The 22,189-nt window shown below is 39.2% G+C and overlaps 1 protein-coding gene across 2 annotated transcripts in view; it reads left to right on the forward strand.

The window, feature by feature from the left end:
- Positions 1-20,149, forward strand: part of IFT57 (intraflagellar transport 57) — a 73,104-nt gene extending 52,955 nt beyond the window's left edge. Inside the window, exons 7-12 of one of the 2 annotated variants that reach the window (XR_006742090.1) lie at positions 10,751-10,822; positions 14,274-14,405; positions 15,974-16,036; positions 18,635-18,701; positions 19,464-19,634; positions 19,761-19,956. Coding sequence is in view for 1 of the 2 variants with exons in the window: in XM_036446688.2 (XP_036302581.1) it covers positions 10,751-10,822; positions 14,274-14,405; positions 15,974-16,036; positions 18,635-18,701; positions 19,761-19,939 (513 nt within the window). In the remaining variant the exon portion in view is untranslated. Of the gene's footprint in view, positions 1-10,750; positions 10,823-14,273; positions 14,406-15,973; positions 16,037-18,634; positions 18,702-19,463; positions 19,635-19,760 lie in introns of both variants that reach the window. The other variant, XM_036446688.2, reaches the window with a different exon arrangement.
- Positions 20,150-22,189: the final 2,040 nt, after the last annotated feature.

Consider the following 22,189-nt stretch of genomic DNA (forward strand, 5'->3'; position numbering starts at 1 on the left):
GAGTGGGACCTTTGCCAGCAGTGGGTGCAAGAGGCTGCTGCTGGCCCCAGTTGCCCTTCAGGAGTGGAGGGAGGTGGGGAAACCTTGAGGGGCGATTGGGGCCGGCAGCTGCCGCTCACACTCTCTGACAGTGCTGAGCGATCTGGGTCAATGTTGGATATGAGCAGCGGGTGCAAATGCCAGGTGGGACTGCGGCACATGGAGCAAAGTATTTTCAATAACCACCAGAGGCTTGCCCCAATGACAGTGACCAGTGACCCACCTTAGTCTGGCACCCCCGCTCACCTGCTTCTCCATTCCACCTTGGCCTTTGCCTGCCATATTCTGTGCTCTGATGCCTGCTGCCAACACGTTCCGTGCACACTCCCTGGTGGTCTGTGCATGTCATAATGACCGGTTGTTCGGTTGTTCCACCATTTGGTCTATTTGCATTTTAGTCTTTTATTACATAGGATCATCTGCAGATAAATTATGTCAATTTTTTATTTATAAGCTTTTCTCTCTTTCTTATTTATTTTATCTTACTTGATTGATTGGCTAAGAATTCTATATTGGAAATAAGTGGTATTAGCAGGGGGGAGCTTTCAATATTACAATTTTATCATTATAATGGTGTTAGGTTTTTTACTTTTATAAATATCCTTTAATAGACTACGGAACTTCAATTTTGTTACTTGTTTGTTAAGATTTATTATGAATGGATATTCATTTTTTAAATGACTTTTTCTTAACCTATTGAGATGATCCTATGATTTATCTCCTTTTTTTCTCTTTCTTGTTATGGTGAATTATCATGATTAAGGTGCATTTTGAATAAATGCACCTTAATCATGATATAGTATCATTTGATATATTACTGGATTTGATTTGCTGGTATTTTGTTGAGGATTTTTATACTTATGCTTATAAAAGATATTGATCTGTAATTTTTCTCATTTTTTTAAGGTGTCTGTCAGGTTTCAGTGTAATGCTATGCAAGCCTCATAAAACAAGTTGGCAGTTGCTTCCCCTCCCCCCTTTTTTTCTGTTTTCTGATAGAATTTGTATGGTTTGTTATTTCTTTCTTAAAAATTTTAGAAAATGCACTGATGAAGTTACCTGAGTCTAGATATTTCTTTGTGAGAAAATTTTTAATTACACATTTATCCTAAAAGTGCTTTAAATTCATTGTTTGATTATACAGTTTATATTTAAATATATTATTTTAAAAATTCAAACATTACAGATAAAACTAAAGTCTCCTTTAATCATTTACCTCTTCCAAATTTTTAGTTACACTTTACTACATTCATCAGGTAAATGATACGTTATGATATAGCAGACTTGGGCTCTACCACACAGTTGCCTATTTGTGTCTGGGCAGTCTACTGAAAAATAGCCATGCCTCAATTTTCTCATCTTAGTAGAGTTTTTAAGAGAATTATATGTGATGGTGTATGGATACTGCTTCTTAGCATAGTGCCTGACACACACTAAGCATTCCTTGAATGTTAACATTGAAGTTGTTATTATTAGACTTTAAAAGATCTCAGAGTAGATGTGTCTTACTTAAGCCAGTGGAAACAGACAACCAAGGGTTCTGGGCTGCCTGTCACTACTTGAGCCAATTAAGCAGAGGCAGGATTGAATCATACATGAGTGTTTATCCCAATAATGTGGCAGTATGGGGAGAGCAGTTGGCCACCCACAAAAATCTGCACTCACCCCCCTCACCAGTTGGAGAAGATAGCTACATGCAGCTGGAAGCTGCCAGTGTAATATAGAAAGGCAAGGTAGAGTCTACAGTCTGGCTTTCAGGAGCTCAAAGACCAATAACAAGGTGACTAATCTTCTATGATGTTATAAACCGCTGAGCCCATTCCTGGGACTAGAGAATGGTTAGTTTCTTGAGAAAAACTCGCAGAGAGGGTCAGGGTCTTGGCACAGCAGTCAAATCAAAGCGTTTCTTGTCCTTGTTCTGTTCACAAAATGTATTTCTTTTCTGAGTTATAGACCTACCAAGGCATCTTATCTTTTTACAGCCTTGTTTCATCCTCCAGTTTCCCAGGATCTGTAAGAAAACTTCTTATCTATAATTAGTAAGGTGAATAATTATTAGACAACTGTGGCTCTATTCTCTTTACATGCCCTGCCCTTCCCCACTATCACTAAGAGCTAAAACAAAGTTTCTGGTGGCCAAAATAAATAATACAAAAAACAATGTAGTAAAGCATGCATTTTATTTATGGGAGAGCATTCCCCCTGTAAATTCTTCTCTGGGGCTTACATGTACTTGTTTTAGAGATTACTCTAACCCAGATTCTTCATCCACAGAAGATTAGAAGCAACAAATCTCTATAGCATCTAAGCTTTAGCAAAGCAGCCAAGCTAAGAAACATTTATTGTGCAAACTTGAATTGAGAGTTGTCAGTTTCTTGGGTCTCTCACTGAAATTGGGTGACAAAGGAAGGAAAGAAAAGTGGCAGTTGTGTAATGGAAAAATCTGTAAGTGAGAGAAAGGATGTTTGGTTTCCTGTTTATTTTGTGATTGACACTGTAAAAATCGCACAATCTCAGTTTGCTATCCAATCTGTGAAATGGAGGTGCAGGGTTTTCTCCCCAGAGTGATCTTGAGAATCCCTGGAGAAAGTGAATTCAGAGTTGAAACAAAGGCCTAATGTCAAAAATAGGGTTAAATATTTTAAATGGAGGAAACCCATAAAAGCATTTGTATATATTTTATATTCACTAAAATAAGACTATAAAAATGGAACATTGAATTAAGATTTTATTGGTAATTATTCATAACAGAATTGAGAAAGAAGAAGTAAGAATAGAGGAGAAAGGTAGAGTAGATGGCAGAAGTAACATTTCTGTGATGTAAGCAGTCAGAGTACTGGGGCCCTGCTCTTGGGAGCTGGAGCAGAAGGGGCCAGTAGCCTGGAACTGCTAGCGTCAGTGTGCCATGGCTTGGACTGCTCCTAGGCCAGGAAGAAGCATCCCAATACACACGAAGGTGCCTTTTGTCTACTAACAGTCCTTTCCACTCTGCCTCTCCACCCATAAAGAGGCTCAAACTGGGGTGAAAAATACTGACAGCTTGACATTTTAAAAGTTGTAAATTAGTGAAACTTCTACAGAGAATAAGTTCCATTTGCCATCCTTAGCTCATGTTTCAGTCTCTCTTTCCCTGCAGAGTCTTGAGTTGGTGCTTTAAACAAAGAAGCAAAATGTCTGCATAAGCAAAGGAAATTACTCAGGTGTTATTCTGTTAAAGTAAAACCCAGAGACCATATTGTCTTGCCAGTCACCTTAACAGCTGCAAGTAGATTTCATACATATTGATTTTATGGTATGCTGTGAATCACCATCTGCAGATATATCATCACAATTCTCCCGTTTCTGAAAAAGAGAGATTTATATTTTGGTGCCAAAGAATTTGGAGTGGGGAAGGGCTTATGGTGATGTTGCCTTTGCTACCTACCTCCCAAGTGACAGAATTATACATGAGATTTTTCATGAAAGAATTTTGGAAAATAGAAAGTCTGAAGAAAGGATATTCTGTGTTATTATTAGTCTTCTCATTTCCATAGAGAGGTGAAAAACTCAATTTCAATAGTAAGGAGAAATGATGCTTATTGCCCACACTTAGAATACTTTAGAATAGCTGACCAGTAAGGTCTCACTTGATATATAACAAAAAAGGATTTTTGGTTTACCGTAGATACTGTTTGATAATTCATTTTCATACAAAGAACAACAGCATGTAATATGTGGAAAATGCACTGGTTTGGGAGTGCTTTCCATTTCCCAGACATGAAACTTTGGAAAGGTCATTAACCTATCTGATTCTTGGCTTTCCTACTATAAAATTTGTGTATATGTTCACTTTTTTGTATCACAAACAAACTCAAAATTGTAGTGGTTTATTTATTTTTATTTTTTAAATATATTTTTATTGATTTCAGAGCAGAAGAGAGAGGGATAGAGAAACATTAATGATAGGAGAGAATCATTGATCTAGCTGCACGCCCCACACTGGGACTCGAGACCACAACCTGGAAATATGCCCTGACTGGGAATCAAACTGTAACCTCCTAGTTCATAGGTCAGTGCTCAACTACTGACCCATGCTGGCTGGGCCATTATTTTTACTTAAGATACATGTCTACTGATGTGTGCCTCAGCTGCAGTTCTACTCCAGCTGTGTTTCCTATTTCTTATTCCCAGACCTAGACTGAAAGGATAACCCTTATAAGGAACATCCCTGGTGTCATGGCTGAAAGAAAGGACAGGAGAGCTGTTGGATGCCTCTTACAGCTTTTGCATAGTCTTGGCCACCATCATTCCATGACCAAAGAGAATCACATGGCTAAAAACAGCATTAGTGGAGCAGGGGAAAACACTCCTCCCACAACCAGCCAGAAAAATGACATAATCCTCTTAGAGAGGAGGGTAGAGGTGAAAAAGAAGCATGGTATTGACAGGACAGACACACAGACCAATGGAACTGGAATGAGATTCCAGAAATAAACCCACATATAATAAGGCAAATAATTTTTGTCAAGTGCCAAAAACATACAGTGGAGAAAAAGAAAGTCTCTTCAATAAATGGTGCTGGGAAAATTGGAAAGCCTCGTGCGAAAGAATGAAACTAGATTGCTGTTTACACCATATGCAAAAATTAACTCAAAATGGATCAAAGGCCTAAAGGTAAGACCTGAATCAATAAAATACATAGAAGAAATAATGGTTACCAAATTTGGACCTTAGTTTTAGAGATAATTTTATGAATTTGACCTCAAAGGCAAAGAGACTAAAAGCAAAAATTAATGAATGAGACTATATCAAACTAAAAAGCTTCTGCACTGTAAAAGAGACTATCATCAAAACAAAAAGTCAAACAATTGAATGGGAAAGATATTTGCAAACAACACCTTTGAAGTGTCCAAAATATATAAAGAGCTCATACAATTTAACAGCAAACACAAACAATCCAATTAAAATGGACAGATATATAATGGAATAATACTGCCATTTACAACAACATGGATGGAACTTGAAAATATCATGCTAAATGAAGTAAGTCAGACAGAAAAAGTCCAGAACCATGTGATTTCACTCATCCTAATGTATATATGGGTCCGTCACATCCACAATGAATAGGAAGCTCAACCAACCGAAAGTCAGTCCTGCAGTCAGTGCAGGGTTTCCGTGGTGACTCATCACTGACTGCTATGGCTGTAGGCACATTGACCCAGCACGGACTACTGAGGGGGCTGCAAATCAGGCCTGGAGAGAGGCCTGAAGAGGGAAGCAGAGTCTGATCCATAGCCTCTATGGCAGCTTGACTCTCTCTTTAGCTCCAGGCCTGGTCAGCAGCCACACTTCTATCTCTCCGGGCCTCCATTGGGCTGCTGCTCAGCCCCACCTTTCTGATCAGGCCCTGTTGATAGGCTCAGAGACACTAACTGACATAGAAACTGACCAATCAGAACCTAATTGTCTGGCAGAGGAGGGCAGTTGGAGGCTAGATCAGGCCTGCAGGGGAGGGCAGTTGGGGGTGATTAGACAGGCAGATGCAGTTGGGGGTGTTCAGGCCAGCAGGGAAGGGCCATTGGGGGGCAAGATCAGGTTGGCAGGGGAGGACAGTCGGGGGGGGGGGGGGTACCAGACCTGTAGAGGAGGACAGTTGGGGGCCATCAGTCTGGCAGGGAAGGGCAGTTGGGGGGGCCAGGCTTGCAGGGGAGGGCAGTTGGGAGTGACCAGGTCAGCAGGGAAGGGCAGTTGGGGGCAATTGAGCTGGCAGGGGAGCACTTAGGTGTTAATCAGGCTGGCAGGGAAGTTGTTAAAGGGTGATCAGGCTGGCAGGCAGAAGTGGTTAGGGGCAATCAGGCAGGCAGGCAGGTGAATGGTTAGGAGCAAGCAGTGCCAGATTGTGAGAGGGATGTCTGACTGTGGGTTTAGGCCCAATCTTTGTAAGATTGGGCAGTCCCCTGAGAGGTCCCAAATTGGAGAGGGTGCAGTCTTTGCTGAGGACATGAATTTTATGTACCGGGCCTCTACTGTGGTATATAAAACTGAAAGTAACAAATACAAACAAAAACTCATAAGTACAGCATTATGGTGGTTACTGATGGGAAAGGGGAATGAGGGATGGTGGAAAAGATTAAAGAGAGTCAAATACATGGTGACAGGAGACTTGACTTTGGGTGGTGAACACACAATGCAATATACAGATGATCTATCATAGAATTGTACATTTGAAACATATAATTTTATTAACCATTGTCATCCCAATAAATTTAAAATAAATTTTAGAAAGAAAAGTAAAAAAAAAAAAAAGGGGGGGGGTGCATATACCTACTTAGTGATTCAAACCTTTGTGGTTATCAAATAAAGAAAGATTTATGAAAGTGTGTTGTAACCTAGTGGATTATCTACTAATATAAGATTATCATTGTTAAACAGTTTCTTTTTACTATTACTTATTTGGGGGATCAGTTCCTTACATATCATTAAAACCCACCACTTCTTCATTCTTACCACAAATATTTATAAAGTTTTTAACCATTTCAGTTGTAGTTTTTTTTTAAGCTGTGTTTTTTGCCTTTTTACATTCATGTTTTTAAAATGTCACAAATATAGCCTTATCTGGTTTGACTCTGTGGATAGAGCATCGGCTTGCAGACTGAAGGGACCCCGGTTCAATTCTGGTCAAGGGCACATAAGGCTCCATCCCCATTAGGGGGTGTGCAGGAAGCAGCCGATCAATGATTCTCTCTTATCATTGATGTTTCTATCTCTCTCTCCTTCTCCTTTCCTCTATGAAATCAATAAAAATATATTTAAAAAATAAAATGTTACAAGTATAATTATTTATATTTTCCATGATAACTAATATATTAAACCTCTTTTAAGAACTTCTTGGGTATTCAGAAGGTTACTGGTTTTTTCCTCTTCTAATTAAAGTAATAAATTTCTCGTGTAAGAAATGTAGAAAATTTGCAAAAATGAAGAAATTTAAAACAACACTATTCAACTATCTATCTTTTTAAAAAAATATTGATTTTTTTTACAGAGAGAAAGAGAGAGATAGGGAGCTAGAAACGTCGATGAGAGAGAAACATCAATCAGCTGCCTCCTGCACACCTCCTTCTGGGGATGTGCCTGCAACCAATGTACATGCCCTTGACCAGAATCGAACCTGGGACCTTTCAGTCCGCAGGCCGACGCTCTACCACTGAGCCAAACTGGTTTCGGCTCAACTATCTATCTTAATTCACACATTTGTATAGACATACAAACACTAATTTTTACCAAATTGGCCACCTAATAAATATATTCTTTTGGGAATGTTTTTCCATTTTACTATATGCTGGTAGATTATTAAACATATTTTTATAGATTATTAAATATATTTTTTGAAAACTTGAATTTTACATTTTAATATGCCATAAATACATAATTATGAAGTCCAACACTAAAGCAAGCATTCATACATGTACTACCCAACTTGAGAATTAGGCAGTTTCAACACCCTGGAAGTCACCTGTGTGCTTCTATACTGCTGCCCCTTCCCACCCTTGGGGACTCCTGGCCTCAAGGTTGTGTATTGTCAATTGCGTGTGTGTGTGTGTGTGTGTGTGTGTGTGTGTGTGTGTTCACATATATATCTCCAAACAGTATATTGCTATGGCTTGGTACATAGAGCTTTATACAAATGGTATTATACTGCATTATACTTAGCAGTGAAATGAGTATTACAAAATAGTTTAAACTGTTCTCTACTGTTAGGTATTTAGAGATTTTTCTGCTTTTTTATCTTTACAAAGAAGTTGTTCATTAATCTGTCTGTGTATACCCAATTATAATTTTTAAAAATATATTTTATTGATTTCTTACAGAGAGGAAGAGGGAGGGGTAGAGAGTTAGAAACATTGATGAGAGAGAAACATTGATCAGCTGCCTCCTGCACACCCCCCACTGGGGATGTGCCCACAACCAAGGTACATGCCCTTGACCAAAATCGAACCTGGGACCTTTCACTCCGCAGTCCGACGCTCTATCCACTGAGCCAAACCAGTTTTGACCCCAATTATTTTATTGGGAATAATTTCTGGAAATGAAATTGCTGGGTTAAAGTGTCAACACTTTTAAGATTTTTTTTTATAACCATACATCAGAAAATATGTCCATGTTGAAGATTTTAATAAAACAATTCAAACTTACCTAGCAGATAATTATAACAATACATCCTAAATAGCTTTCCATCTTAAGTGGCAACAAGAAACACAAATATCCCAGTGGCTTATCAAGTTAAATATCCAAAACAAACTTCCTCAGTATGTCTGACTTTCTGAAATATTTTCTGTTCTGTCACAGTGCGATATTACTATCCTCTTAGTTCCTAAGGCTAGAAACTTTAAAGACACCTTCTCTCTACTTCCCACCTCCACTTCAGCCACTCTACACTTTTCCTCAGTCAGTCCTCAAGTCCTGCTAGTTCTGTCTCTACACTGTTCTTCAAATCCATCCCTTCCCTTCCATTCTTACAAGCATTGCTCTGATTCAAACCCTGCTAATTTATCATGTGGACCATTATGCAGCCTCTTAACTGGTCTCCAACCTGTCTTTAGTCTCATGCCTCTCTAATATGTCCTTCATGGTGTTACTTTCTCAAAACACAGACTTGTCTTTAAAACTGATACCCAAAATCTCTGGTAGCTCTCCATTATCCACATGATAAAATCCAGACTCCTTAGTTAAAGCCCTTGATCTAATTTAACCTCTCTCCAGCTTTGTGTCCTTGAGATTCACCCTCCCTACCTGACCCCATCCCAAGAACATTGTGTTTTATATTCTAGCCAGCCTAGCCTACTTGCTCCCTATATATTTTCCTATTTTCTCCTTGTACTTGTTCCTTCCTCAACCTACAATACTACTCTTCTATCCTCCCTGTTGAAATGCTACTCATGCTTCAAGGTTCCACTGAAATACCAGCTTCTCCATGGAGTTAACCTCAGTGTAAGTTATCGTAGTTATAGATAGATGAGTCAGGCATGCTTGTGTCTCTTGAAGTACTTTGAATGTCAAATTGTGAAAAAAAAATATTTTATTTGCTGGATTGAAAATGCTGGGTAGAAAAAGCAGAGCACCAACTATTTTAAACACATCACTTACAATAAATAAAAGAACTAAAATGTGTGTGCGTGTGTGTGTGTGTGTGTGTTGTGTGTGTACATATGTGTACATATGTGTACATACAGAGACTGATAGGAATACTTGAGCTACAATTCTTTTTGGAATCAGGCAGGATGAGTACTTTAAAATTAATTATATAATTAAACTCATCAGGTTTATTTTATCTGTGAAGATGCTTGCTTGGACTTTAACAGATGTTCATTTTAAGACTTAACCCCCATTTGGTCCAGCTGCAGCCTCTTCCCTGTTCCAGTGTTGACTGCTGAGCTGGAGAGGCCTGTTCCTTGCCAGATCTATCTAGTCAAAGTGACAGGCAGTTGACATTCCCTTGAACTGTAAAAGGAAAATACTGCACTAGATGACTGTTAAATGGATGATAGATGATCTTCAAGGTCCTTTCCAGCTCTCATATTCTGAGATACCTTTTGATCATGAGACAGAAAAATGCTTAAGGACAAAGGAAAGTACTGATTTGTTCTCTATTCTAGCACCTTCACTGATGTCAAGTAGCCAGTTGTTCCTTTTATTAACTCTGAACTGCCAAAATGTACTGTATGGGGATTTAGTACATTTGGCTCTGAACCCAAGTGTACCACTATCTTTGTGGCCTGGGCGTGCCACTTTCTGTCATCAGGCTTCTATTTGCTTATCTGAGAAGTGATAAAGGTTTAGACTAGATGTTCTGTGAGGTTCCTTGCAGCGTTCCTATAATTTTATAACTGGTATATGTAATGTGCCCAAGGATTTTTTACCCTATAATCACTATCCCATATTTCAAAATTAAGATATCAGTAGAATGGAACTAGTCACAAAATATTTTTCTCTTCACAAATACTGTAGTTAGCAAAGTGGAGTATGGGTGATAGAGGAGTATCTTGGTTCCATCATTTCTACTTACCATAATATTTGTTCTCTTATAGTAGGTATATCTCAAGTCTTAAAATTATTACCAGTGGTGTAGTAAACCAAAAATTTTGAAGAGACCTTGTCCGAAATTAAGATTTTGGAGTAGGTTTTAAATATGCATACTAATTCAGATCAGTCTAGTAGTAGTACAAAATATCTCAAAATATATGAACTCTTAAAATCATAAATGGACTTCCTTTCTTAAGACAGACTACAAAGTCTTACTGAAGAAGAACGCCCCATCTTATTTCCAAGGGACGAGCTAATATTTGATATATGAGACTTGATTCCAGAATTGCTTCTAGCAAACATAATTGTTACTGCTTAAACAAGTATTTCTTTTCTAGTAATTAGATTTCTTTTTCATTTTGATGGATAGTCATAAATATTAACCACCAATAGGGTAGGAATAATTTATATTCAAATTGTCAGACATCACTCTGTGAACACATAAAATAATTTATATTTATTTAGAATCTTTTATCCTATAGTGCTCTACACATATTTCTCTATAATCTGATTACAATCTATATATTGGACTCCCACCTGAAATAAGGCAACAACCAGAGTAATTTAAAAATAAAGTATACAACTTCAAAAAATACATAGACAAAAGAAATAAATGTTTTTCATTTGTTCCTATATGGTCTTATGCCTATAGGATTGGAGAATCCATGTTGACCAAATGCACCAGCATAAAAGTGGAATTGAATCTGCTCTAAAGGAGACCAAGGTATGTGAATATACATTGACTCTTCTGTGGAACATCTATTAAGGGAGAACATGAAAGAAAAAAGACACAAATCTTGCCCTTGAGGAGCTTATTATTTGAATGTAACATATTATATTTCCACAGCCCTAAGCACTTAAACCAACCGAAGAAAGGTAACTTTATATAAAAGTGGTATAATATATATTATATTACATATTATTAGATATGTAGTTAATATATATCTATAATAATAAAAGAGTAATATGCTAATTAGGCCGGGAGAACTTCAGGACATCCTACCAGACAAAGCCATGGTGGTGGGGCCGAGGCAAAGGCAGTTAGGGGTGATCAAGCTGGTGGGAGGGGGCAGTTGGGGGCTATTAGGCTGACGGGGGGGGGGGGGAGTTGGGGCCAATCAGGCCAGTGGGGAGGCAGTTGGGCATGATCAAGTTGGTGGGGAGTGGCAGTTGTGGGCAAGAAGGCTGGCAGGGGAGAAAGTTGTGGGCAAGCAGGCCGGGGCGGGGGGCAGTTGAGGGGGAGCAGGCCAGCAAAGGGGGGAGGTAGTTGGGGCAATCAGGCTGATGGGGGGCAGTTAGGAGCAAGCTGGCTGGCAGGGGGCAGTTGGGAGCAATCAGTCCAGCAAGGGGGGGAGGGGATTGGGAATGAGTGGGCGGGGGGGGGGGGCAGTTGTGTGTGAGCAGGCCAGGGTAGTTGGGGGTGATCAAGCCAGCATGAGGGGGCAGTTGTAGGTGAGCAGGCTGGTGGGGGGTGAAGTTGGGTACAAGCAGGCTAGCAGAGGGGGGTAATTGGGAGTGATCAGGCTGATGAGGGGGACAGTTAGGGGCAAGCTGGCTGGCAGGGGCAAGCAGTTAGAGGTAACCAGGTTGGCAGGGGAGGGCAGTTGGGGGGGACCAGGCCTGCAAGGGAGGGCAGTTGGGGGCAAGCCAGTCAGCAGGGGAGGCAGTTGGAAGTGACTGGGCTGGCAGGAGAGGGCAGTTAGGAAGGACCAGGCCTGCAGGGGAGGGCAGTTGGAGTGACAGGACCTGCAGGAGAGGGAAGTTGAGAGTGATCAGGCCGGCAGGGAAGGGTAGCTGGGGGCGACCAGGCCAGTAGGGAGCGACTAGGCTAGCAGGGGAGGGCAGTGGGGGTGACCAGGCCTGCAAGGGAGTGAGGCAGTTGGGGGGAACTAGGCCTGCAAGGAAGGGCTGTTGGGGGCAACCTAGTCAGCAAGAGAGGCAATTGGAGGTGACTGGGCTGATGAGAGGGTAGTTGGGAGTGACCCAGCTGGCAGGGGAGGGCAATTAGACATGATTGGCCAGCAGGGGCGGGCAGTTGTGGGTGACCTGGCCAGCAGGGGAGGGCAGTTGTGGATGTCCAAGCTGGCAGGAGAGGGTAGTTGGGGGCAATTGGACTGGCAGGGGAGGGCAGTTGGGGGTGACCAGGCTATCAGGGGAGCAGTTTGGCATTGATCAAGCTGGTAGGGAGTGGTTAGGGGTAATCAGGTTGACAAGCAGAAGCAGTTAGGGGCAATCGGGCAAGCAGGCAGGTGAGTGATTAGGAGCCAGCAGTCCCGACTGTGAGAGGGATGGCTGACTGCTGTTTTTTGATCCCTGTGGGATTGGGCCTAAACCAGCAGTTAGACATCCCCAAGGGGTCCTAGATTAGAGAGGGTACAAGCTAGGCTGAGGAAACCCCCCCTCCCCACAGTGTACAAATTTCATGCACCGGGCTTCTAATATATATATCTGTATATATAAAAGACTAATATGAAAAGTGTCCCTGTAGGAATTCCAATGGGAAACCAGGAGTTCTATTGCTTACTATGATGTGTGCTGACCACCAGGGGCAGTGCGGAATGAAGGAAGGCCCCAGCCAGCAGCCAGCAGCCAGGGGAGGGAGGCCCCAGCCAGTAGGCTGCAGCTAGGGAATGGTGACCCTGCCTGGCACCCAATTGGTGAAGGGAGGCCCTGGGGAAGGGAGGCACTGGCTGGCAGTCAGAAAAAGGCCTCAACCAGCAGCCAGAAGACCCTAATCAGCCCTGATTGCCAGCCAGGCCTAGGGATCTGCCCATGCATGAATTTAATGCATTGGCTTCTAGTATAACAATGAAAGTGTAATATGCTAATTAGATTGGACATCCTTCCTTCTGGACAAATTCACAGCAGACAGGGGCCGAGGCAGAGGCTACAAAGGTCCCTGGCCATGGTAGCAGGTGGAAGACATGGGCTTTGGGCTGAGGCTTAAGCCATCAGTCGGACATCCTCCAAGGGCTCCCAGACTGAGAGAGGGCACAGGCCAGGCTAAAGGAACCTCAGCCAAGTACACAAAATTCATGCACTGGGCTTCTAGAATGTGTGTGTGTGTGTGTGTGTGTGTGTGTGTGTGTGTGTGTGTGTGTGTGTATACCAATAAAAAGAAAGATGCAAATTGACTGTACCTTTACAACATCCACCAGCCAATCAGTGGGTATGCAAATTAACCCAACAAATATGGCAGGTTGGCCAAGACCGGTTTGGCTCAGTGGATAGAAAGTCGGCCTGCAGACTGAAAGGTCCCAGGTTCGATTCCGGTCAAGGGCATGTACATTGGTTGCGGGCACATCCCCGGTGGAGGGTGTGCAGGAGGCAGCTGGTTGATGATTCTCCTTTATCAGTGTTTCTAGTTCTCTATCCCTCTCCCTTCCTCTCTGTAAAAAATCATAAAAATATATATTTTTTTAAAAACATGGCAGATTAATTTGCAAACACAGTTGCCAAGTGGCCAGGGCATTCCGCATCGCCTCAGCCACTCCAGGCCTGTGGGCAGCATGGGAAGGCAGAAAGGCAACTCTGGACCAGAGTGAAGGCGGTGCCCGCAGCCAGGGGAAGGAAAGCCCATTCTTGCACGAATCTTTGTGCATCAGGCCTCTATTATATATATATATATATATATATATATATATATATATATATATATATATATGTATTCAGAAAGGAATCTGAATGATGAAATGTTTCTCTCTGCTTCCCCAGGCTGGCTGCCCTTCCAGAAATAAGGACTTTTAGAGTATACCGCAAAGAAGCAAAATTTGAATGAGAATTTGTGGTTCTCAGACTAGAGCTAAGTTTAATGATCTACTTCCAACTGGACTATTCTAGTCTTGTTTGAATTGTGTTAGAAGAAAGTCATGTTATTTCCTTACCTACTAGTATTATGAACTTCACATAACGCAAATTTCACTCAGATCTATTCTAGATATGTATAAAAATGAATGAATTGACTAACTCTGCCAGGTGCCATTTTACTTTAATATTCTGAAAATTGACTATATTTCTCACTGCAGACTTCTTTTGTTATTAAAAATTTTAAACTTTATCACAAATGGTTGAGGATTTGTGGGATGGATTGAGGGAAATTTAATCAATTTTAAACTTTTTTATTTTTGAAAAATATGTGAAATTTTTTATCTACTAAAGTCACATGGAATTTCTAGGGATTTTTGGACAAACTCCATAATGAAATTGGAAGGACTCTGGAGAAGATTGGCAGCCGAGAAAAGTACATCAATAGTCAGCTTGAGCACTTGGTTCAAGAATATCGTGCAGCTCAAGCTCAGCTGAGTGAGGTAACTTAAGAATGATAACCAGGGATTTATTCTAATTAATAACCCTAATCCTTAAGCTTGACACAGCACTTTCATCGGAAAATTGTGAAATGTATTTCACAAACATCAATGCAGTATGTCCATACTTAACATTGTTGACAGCTTCTTGGAAATTGCAATTTTAAGCAAAATGATGTGTAAACAAAACCAATTTTTTTTGCTATAGGCTAATTGATGTACAGAACTGTGCCAAAGAACTCAACTCTTGTTTCTATCAATTAGCTTAGGGTAAAATTGGTTAAGACCACAGCTTCCAAGAGCCTATCAGATGGACAACATTAAGTGAGGACTTATGTATTCTTATTCTCTGCCTACTTTAGAAAGCAAGTAAGGCAATGAAACTTGTCATTTCCATATTACATGCAATATTAGTGATCTCCTAGAAGTCTTTAAATGAATTTCTTCATTTGATTTAAATAAATGAAGGCATATATTTTTGGGAATATGACTTAGAATAGGAACAAGTTATCAGAACACCTAGTTTTGTTTCTATCTGCTGTTAATTTACCATATGTGTGGGAGGATGAAGAATAGTATGCATTTACATATGTTAGAGGGAAAAGACATTCTTGCCATAATGACTTACAACCATGTAATAAGCAATATGAAAGCAAGACACGTTCAAAGACAAGCAGTTTAATTAATGAAATGAGCAAATTTTTAATCCTTTCAAAGTTTTAGAATTTCAACCAAAAAATAAAGCTTTCAGCCTTTGAAAGCAGCACTTATTGTCCCAGAAGTGGGTATCTAAAGGCTTTCCTTTGAGATTTATGCCTCCTCCTTCCTGATATTGAAGAAGAATAGTAAGAACACTTGCAAATGTCAGTTGAAGGCATATATTTTTTTCTGTCAGCAGACAAGATTAAGGGAGAAAAATATGGAAATAAACTTAATATACTTCTGTACTTTCACAAGTTCTCAAAGACTAAGCAGAAAGTAATCTTTACCTTTTTATTGTTATTTGTTTAATTATTTCTTCATATACACATCTATTCATGGATACTTTTATTTTTAAAATGCTGTAGAAGACAGACTAAAGCCACCATGTATCTCTCAAACTTTGCTATTAAATAATTGTTTGTTAAATTAGCTCCCCCAAACATACTGCATACTGTCATACTGTTTGTTAACCCTTATTAATTGCTGATCCTGATGCTCTATTAGGATTGATTTTTTTAAACTGATTTTCTGAACATAGCACACAAATTATATTGACCAAGAGCCTTTCTCCTAAACTGTAAAATAATGGCTGAGGACAGTTTTTATTTTGAACCATGCCCGTACCAGTTACATAGACAATATGTGAAGGTTAAAGTAGTTTATCATTTTATAGTGCTTTATTTAAATACATGGTGCCTATTAAGGACATAAAATAACTACAGTTAAATGTCACTTCCACAAATGTGTTAAAAAATGAGGGGAGGATTGTCACAAAATGATATGCAGAAGTAGCAAACACCAGGAGGTCATATTTAAGTAATCTGTTTCTGTGGCGAATTTGTCATTAAACAAAATCTTTTCTCTCTCAGGCAAGGGAGCGATACCAGCAAGGAAATGGCGGAGTGACTGAGAGGACCAGACTGCTGTCTGAGGTACATGCTGTGTGCTCTTGCAGACTCCTCACCCATCACCTGAGCCAGCTGTTCAGAGCCCTGATGCTTTAATATTGCTACACCTTGGGTTGTTTCAATAATTATTTCTGTGGCTTTGAATTTTTTCTTTAGGAGAAAATTTCTCATTTTTTAAATGAATCAATTATGTATGTATGTATATTCCACTTGTTTCCATAAACTGCTTGAAGTTCTATTAAATTGAACATAAAACCTGATGATAATATTAGCAAATATATAACCTTCCTTAACTTTCTGAAACATAATGATTATACTAGATATATAGAAGAGTAGGTAGAACATTGGCTTAAATATCTATAACTGCTTTTAATGTTAATCTGCAAGATCCAAGACTTGTTTTTGGTGATCGTTGATAATGTGTATGTGATACTGAGTATTCCTTTCTCTACAAATTGGGAGTGGCATGGAACCCTTGCCTTCTGAGAACTCTTGGGAAAAAATAGTATATTTATTTTTATCATCCTGAAAGAGAACTAAAACCTAATATCTATTCCCATTTTTTTCATTGAAGAACTGAGAGAGAAAAAAATACCTTTAATAAGGTCAATAGCCACTGTGGAACTAAAATCCAGGATTATCTTTTATTACAATTCAGTATAATTGTCACAATTTTTTCTATATAATACAATTAAGCTTCTTTTATAGACATTATTTGAGAAGTAAATGGTTATTTTAAAATATAAAAAAAATATCACTTTGAAAATATTTATACTTTAATCCAGTGGAGCTTCTAGGCAAATTAAATATTATATAGAAATGAAGTGCTCACTGAGGTTGAGTAAATTAACACTTGAAGGGAGTCCAGGGAGTCATTCAATTCTTTCAGAGTGGATAGTTATCCTCAGTTGTAACATTTCAGGTGCTGGAAAAAATTAATTTGCTTTACTTGGATGATTACCTTCTTCCCAAGGAAGTTTTTACTCACTAGTATGATAAAAAATAAAGCCTACTAAGTTACAATAATTATGCTTAGTTCTAGATTATATAAAATTTTTTTGTTTTTTAAAGATGGTATTTCCTACCTATGTCAATGCTATTTTGGATGTTTGTTAATAATAGTTGTATAATTTTGAGGATGTAGTTGTATAATTTTGAGTATTATGTGGAGTACAGATAAGAACCAATATGATAGCAGAGTATGTCTCTTGGAGTTCATGGTTTGGATAGAGCAGATAGAATATTTTTATACATAGCCATATGGTATACACATTATTTTTAGTGTGTATAGAGATAAAGGTGGCATATTCTCTTATAAAACTGTAATGTTAAGGAAGATATCTCATAAACCTTTAGAAATCCAAAATCTTTTTAGACTACTTATGCTATTTTAATCAATAACTGATTATTAGAGACTGACAGGGTAGATGCTATGAGATAACTACACTGAGTGGCCAGATTATTATGATCTCTGAATGCATGATAATCTGGCCACTCACTGTGTGTGTGTGTGTGTGTGTGTGTGAGGCCCAGTGCATGAATCCATGCATGGGTGGGGTCCAGCCAGCCTGGCCACGGCAAGGGGGCATAAAAGGTTAGCTGGCCTGCCTGCTGCTTGAACTCCTGGTCGATGGGAGAATTTGCATATTAGCCTTTTATTATATAGGATGTACACTGAGTGGTTCAGAAATCATAATAATTTGGCCACTCAGTGTATAAGGTTTGAGAAAACAATTTAGTTTTTATTATACTTCTAGAGGCCCAGTGCATGAAAATTCATGCACTGGAGGGGGAATGCCTCATCCTATCCTGCCCCATCTCACAATTCGGGACCCCTCAGGGGCAGGAGGCAATACTGTGATCAGGGGAAGGTAATGCCACCATCACACCACTACTGCTGACACTGCCAGCAGCACAAGCCTCAGCCAGCCCTGGTTACCTGAGCCTCGGGCAGCCCTGGGCGGTGGGGCAGCTGTCATTCGAGGCTTTCCTGTGCCTTGGGCTGGCCCTGGGCAGCTGGGAAGCCACCATCTAAGGTATGCCTGTGCCTTGGGTGTTGGCTGGGCAGCTGCCATCCGAGGTTTGCCTGCGCCTTGGGCCAGCCCTGGGTGGCTAAGGGGCCGAGGAGGCTGGGAGACTCTGGAGGCAGGAGTGCAGAACAGCTGGGCCACCTGGGGGCAGGTCTGGCCTTGCCGCGCACCCTTCACCCCGGCAGGGCTGCTTGGACTGGGCGCCACCATCTTGTGGCTGTGGTCACCAACACCTTTGAGAGGTGTGACAGTCAATTAGCATATTCCCTCCTTATTGGCTGTGGGCGCCACAGTCTTTGCAAAGGGATGAGAGTCAATTAGCATATTCCCTCTTTATTAGATAGGATCATGTTACCACCTGCAAAAGTTACTGAGGAAGTCATTTCATGTATTTAACGTTAAGAGCACTCTCAGAAGATAAAAAGCTTTGTATCGCTGCATACTTTATCTTATTCAAATTATATCCAGAATACTCCTAATATCTCTATAGTCTTTATGTGCATATTATTTCTAAGTTTTTTAATGCAGCCTTTAAAAATGTTGGAAGTTTACTAAAATTCATTGCTCATAAAAAATTTTTTTTCAATGAAAGGTTACCGAAGAACTAGAAAAGGTAAAGCAAGAAATGGAAGAAAAAGGTAGCAGCATGACTGATGGTGGTAAGTACACACTCATTTTAAAAAGAAAATGAGCAAGAGAAGACGGTATTAGTAAGTAGGTCATCTGCTTTTTAAAATGAATGTATTAGGGAGAGGGCCAAAGGGCCAAAATGATGCCTGATAGTATACTGTTTTCCTTATAAATTAGCTGAGAAGAGCCATTTTAACTATATATAGGGTTTTGTTTTGTTTTTTTAAATCAAATGAAGTGGGAAATATTTATGCACTTTGTTGTGTCAATTGAAAAAAATATTTTGGTCTGTTTTTGTCAAATGAGCTTAATTATCCCATTTTATGTACAAAAGAGCACTAAATGTATGCCCAAATGGCACACAGGCAGTGATCTGATGACCTCTGTTTTGTTTTTGTTTTTTCCTTTTCCCCAGTAGACCTGACTGGACAGAGATCAAATAGAGAAGAATTAATAATCCTCCAGTAATCCTCCTCCATCATGAGCTAGTTATTTTGACCTGGCCCAGTAGTGATTGCCTAAGGCCCTTCTATGCTCTAGAAAGATTTTCTAGGGATATTAGAGACCCAATGCATGAAATTCATGCAAGAGGCTTGTCCCTTGCAGCTCCTGCTTTGTCCGGAAGGTGGTCCTGATGGTCATTTCTGCTACTGTTTGATCTAATTAACATATTAGCTCTTTATTATATAGGATATACTCAGCCATTTTTTCAAAAGGGGATACATAGGGGCTTTGCAGTATGGTTGAATGAACCCATTATATCCCAAAGATAATTCTTTCTTTTCTTTCAGATATATGTACCAATCCATAAAAAAATTGAAGACACCCCTAAACCACCTGTTTAGCAACTCTTTCCATAGAAAAGACAGGAAGTTCAGCCTTAGTACTTCAAATCCTGTTTCATTTCCCATCCTATAAATCTCAGGTGGCTAAAATGCCACAGCAAAATGGTGTGAATATCAGTAAGGTGTTGGCTGTTTTTAACCCTATTTTTGGCTTAAGACAAAATGAGGGAAGTGTTATACAACTCTGTATTATGATGCTACTCCAAATAAATATTTTTATTCCATGTTATTTTCATTCTGCAGCTCCTTTGGTAAAGATTAAACAGAGCTTAACAAAGCTGAAGCAGGAAACTGTTCAGATGGACATTAGAATCGGTGTTGTGGAACACACATTACTCCAATCACAGCTGAAGGAGAAATCGAACATGACTAGGGACATGCATGCAACAATCATTCCAGAATCTGAAATGGGTTCTTATTAAAACATTAGTGTGGTGTTTTTTGTGTGCTTCTGATTAGTTGGTTTTTTATATCAAATCATATTATTCAAAACACAATTATAACTCTTAAAGCATGTTCAATGAGTATTTTTATATACACACACATATATTGTATCATGGTGATTATGGATGGTTAAAGCCTTAAAATGAATATAGTATTTAATAAAGTAATGAAAAATTATCACTTTCAAAGCAGCTTTAATTAATCATTAAATATGTTAAAATCCCCACTCATTGCTTCGTTCTTTTTCTTGTTCCTGTGTAAGCCAGTGTATGTGACCCATGCTTTCTGTAGCTCTGTTGCTGCTCTCACTACATGGACCTTTGACACAGGCTGACCAACTTTAGGTTGGTCACCTCTGGGAGATCACCAGTGCATCTGTACCTAGAGGCAGCTAACCAGACTTCCATTGAATCAGCTTTATGGTTACTTGAAATTACTTAAGAAAAAACTTCAATGTCCTTATTAACATTTGAAGTTTATTACTTAGCATGAGTGTTCCATGACTAAAGGGTTTTATATTTTCTATGATTTAAGGCCACCTAATAAGTAACTATTTCAGTCATTTTGACTCTTTTATAGTGATAAAAAAGGTATAAACATCGTCACTTTGTTCTGTGGTATTAGAATAATTTTGTAGTGAAAGAGAGACAGCAAATCACATGCAGATCAGCATCCTAGTTCTGGTGATGGTTACACACCCTACTGAGCAACTCTATAGACCAGAACTTCTAAATGGCAAACTAAGCAACATTAGAGTGAGTAGATTTACAACAAAGGGAAACTGGTAGAGGAGCACAACCAGGAGACAGCCCACATTTATTTATTTAGAAAGCTCTGGTGGTAAATTTTGATAAGAATACTATGTATAGAACAACAAAAATAATAAAATCCCTTTCTCATTCTTTATCCTAGTGTTTTCTACCTCAAATTTTCTTAGCCTTTACTTTCTAGACATATACTCTAACACTTTTTCTTTCCTTCAAACTCTAGTTTAAATTTGATAAAAGAAAATTTATGTGTAAGTTCTGTTAGTCAAGAGGGTGGTTTTCAATACAATGGCAAATAATCTGGTTTATTTAATGTATAAAGAAGAAGGGGAATCCATCATGTGATAATAGGCAGTTTGAGAGAGTCCCAACCTTCTCCCTTTCTTTGTGGTTATTGGGAGGGGCGTAGAAAAATGGAACTTAACTTTGGTCTCACAAGCAAACATTGATTCTCCTAGAGTTTATTTGCATAGGTATTGTCATAGCTAAGCAGTTTTTTGATTAATGCAATCAATGTAGAGGACCCTTCTAGATAAATCAGAGCTCTCCATAAAATGTATGTTTGCTCAGAAGCAAATTGTGTTGTTCATTTAATGCAAATAACATAGTAATCTAGGCACTCTTTCGATGAGTAATGTGAGCAGCCCATTTTCACTTCCTTCTCTGAAATAATCCAGTTTACTTGGTTTGCTCTGGGGGCCCTCTCTGTTCCCAGAGAACTCTGTGAATACCTCTAATGTAGAACTTACTGTACTGCACTAGAATTATTTCTTCTGCCCTCTCTTCTAGATTAATCTGCTTGAGTGTAAGGAGAAAGTCTTTTTCACTCCCATATTTGTAGCCAAGTACCTAGCAAATAGAGTGTGAGTTGGTAAGTGAATGGGTTATGCTGTTCCAGAGTATCTCAGAGCTCCTATTCTACAGCCTGGCAAGTGTAATGACTATGAGCTTAAAACAGTTTCAAAATAATAATTATAAATGATAGGTTTTTCCCTATGGTGGTAAATTAATATGAACTCGTGGTTTTTTTTTTCTTCATACATATAGGTTAATAGAAATAACTAGAAATTCATGTACACATATATACATATATTTACTTTTGTCCTCTGATAGCCTAGAAGCAGTGACAGCCCAGTAACAATGAGAATACCTAGTGTTCAGATCTTTTTTTCTAAATTTTCTAAAAAAAGGAGGGTGCTTCTTAGAAAAATTACTGATTCCTAGCCTGGAGCAGAGAAAGGACAAAATGAGCCACATATATCTTGCTTTGTTAAAAAGTAAGGTAATGCTCAAAGAATGATGGAGAAATGACTAAGAAAAAATTATGATTGAGGTATATTCTACCATCCAATCTGGGATAATTAAATATGAAAGTAAAGGATTACAGTAATGAATTCCAATCCATAGATTAAAACAAGAAACCATGATATACAGATTGAAATAAATGAATCAAAAGGATAA

Source organism: Pipistrellus kuhlii, unplaced genomic scaffold (genome assembly GCF_014108245.1).
Source record: "Pipistrellus kuhlii isolate mPipKuh1 unplaced genomic scaffold, mPipKuh1.p scaffold_m20_p_2, whole genome shotgun sequence".
Lineage (NCBI taxonomy): Eukaryota > Metazoa > Chordata > Mammalia > Chiroptera > Vespertilionidae > Pipistrellus > Pipistrellus kuhlii.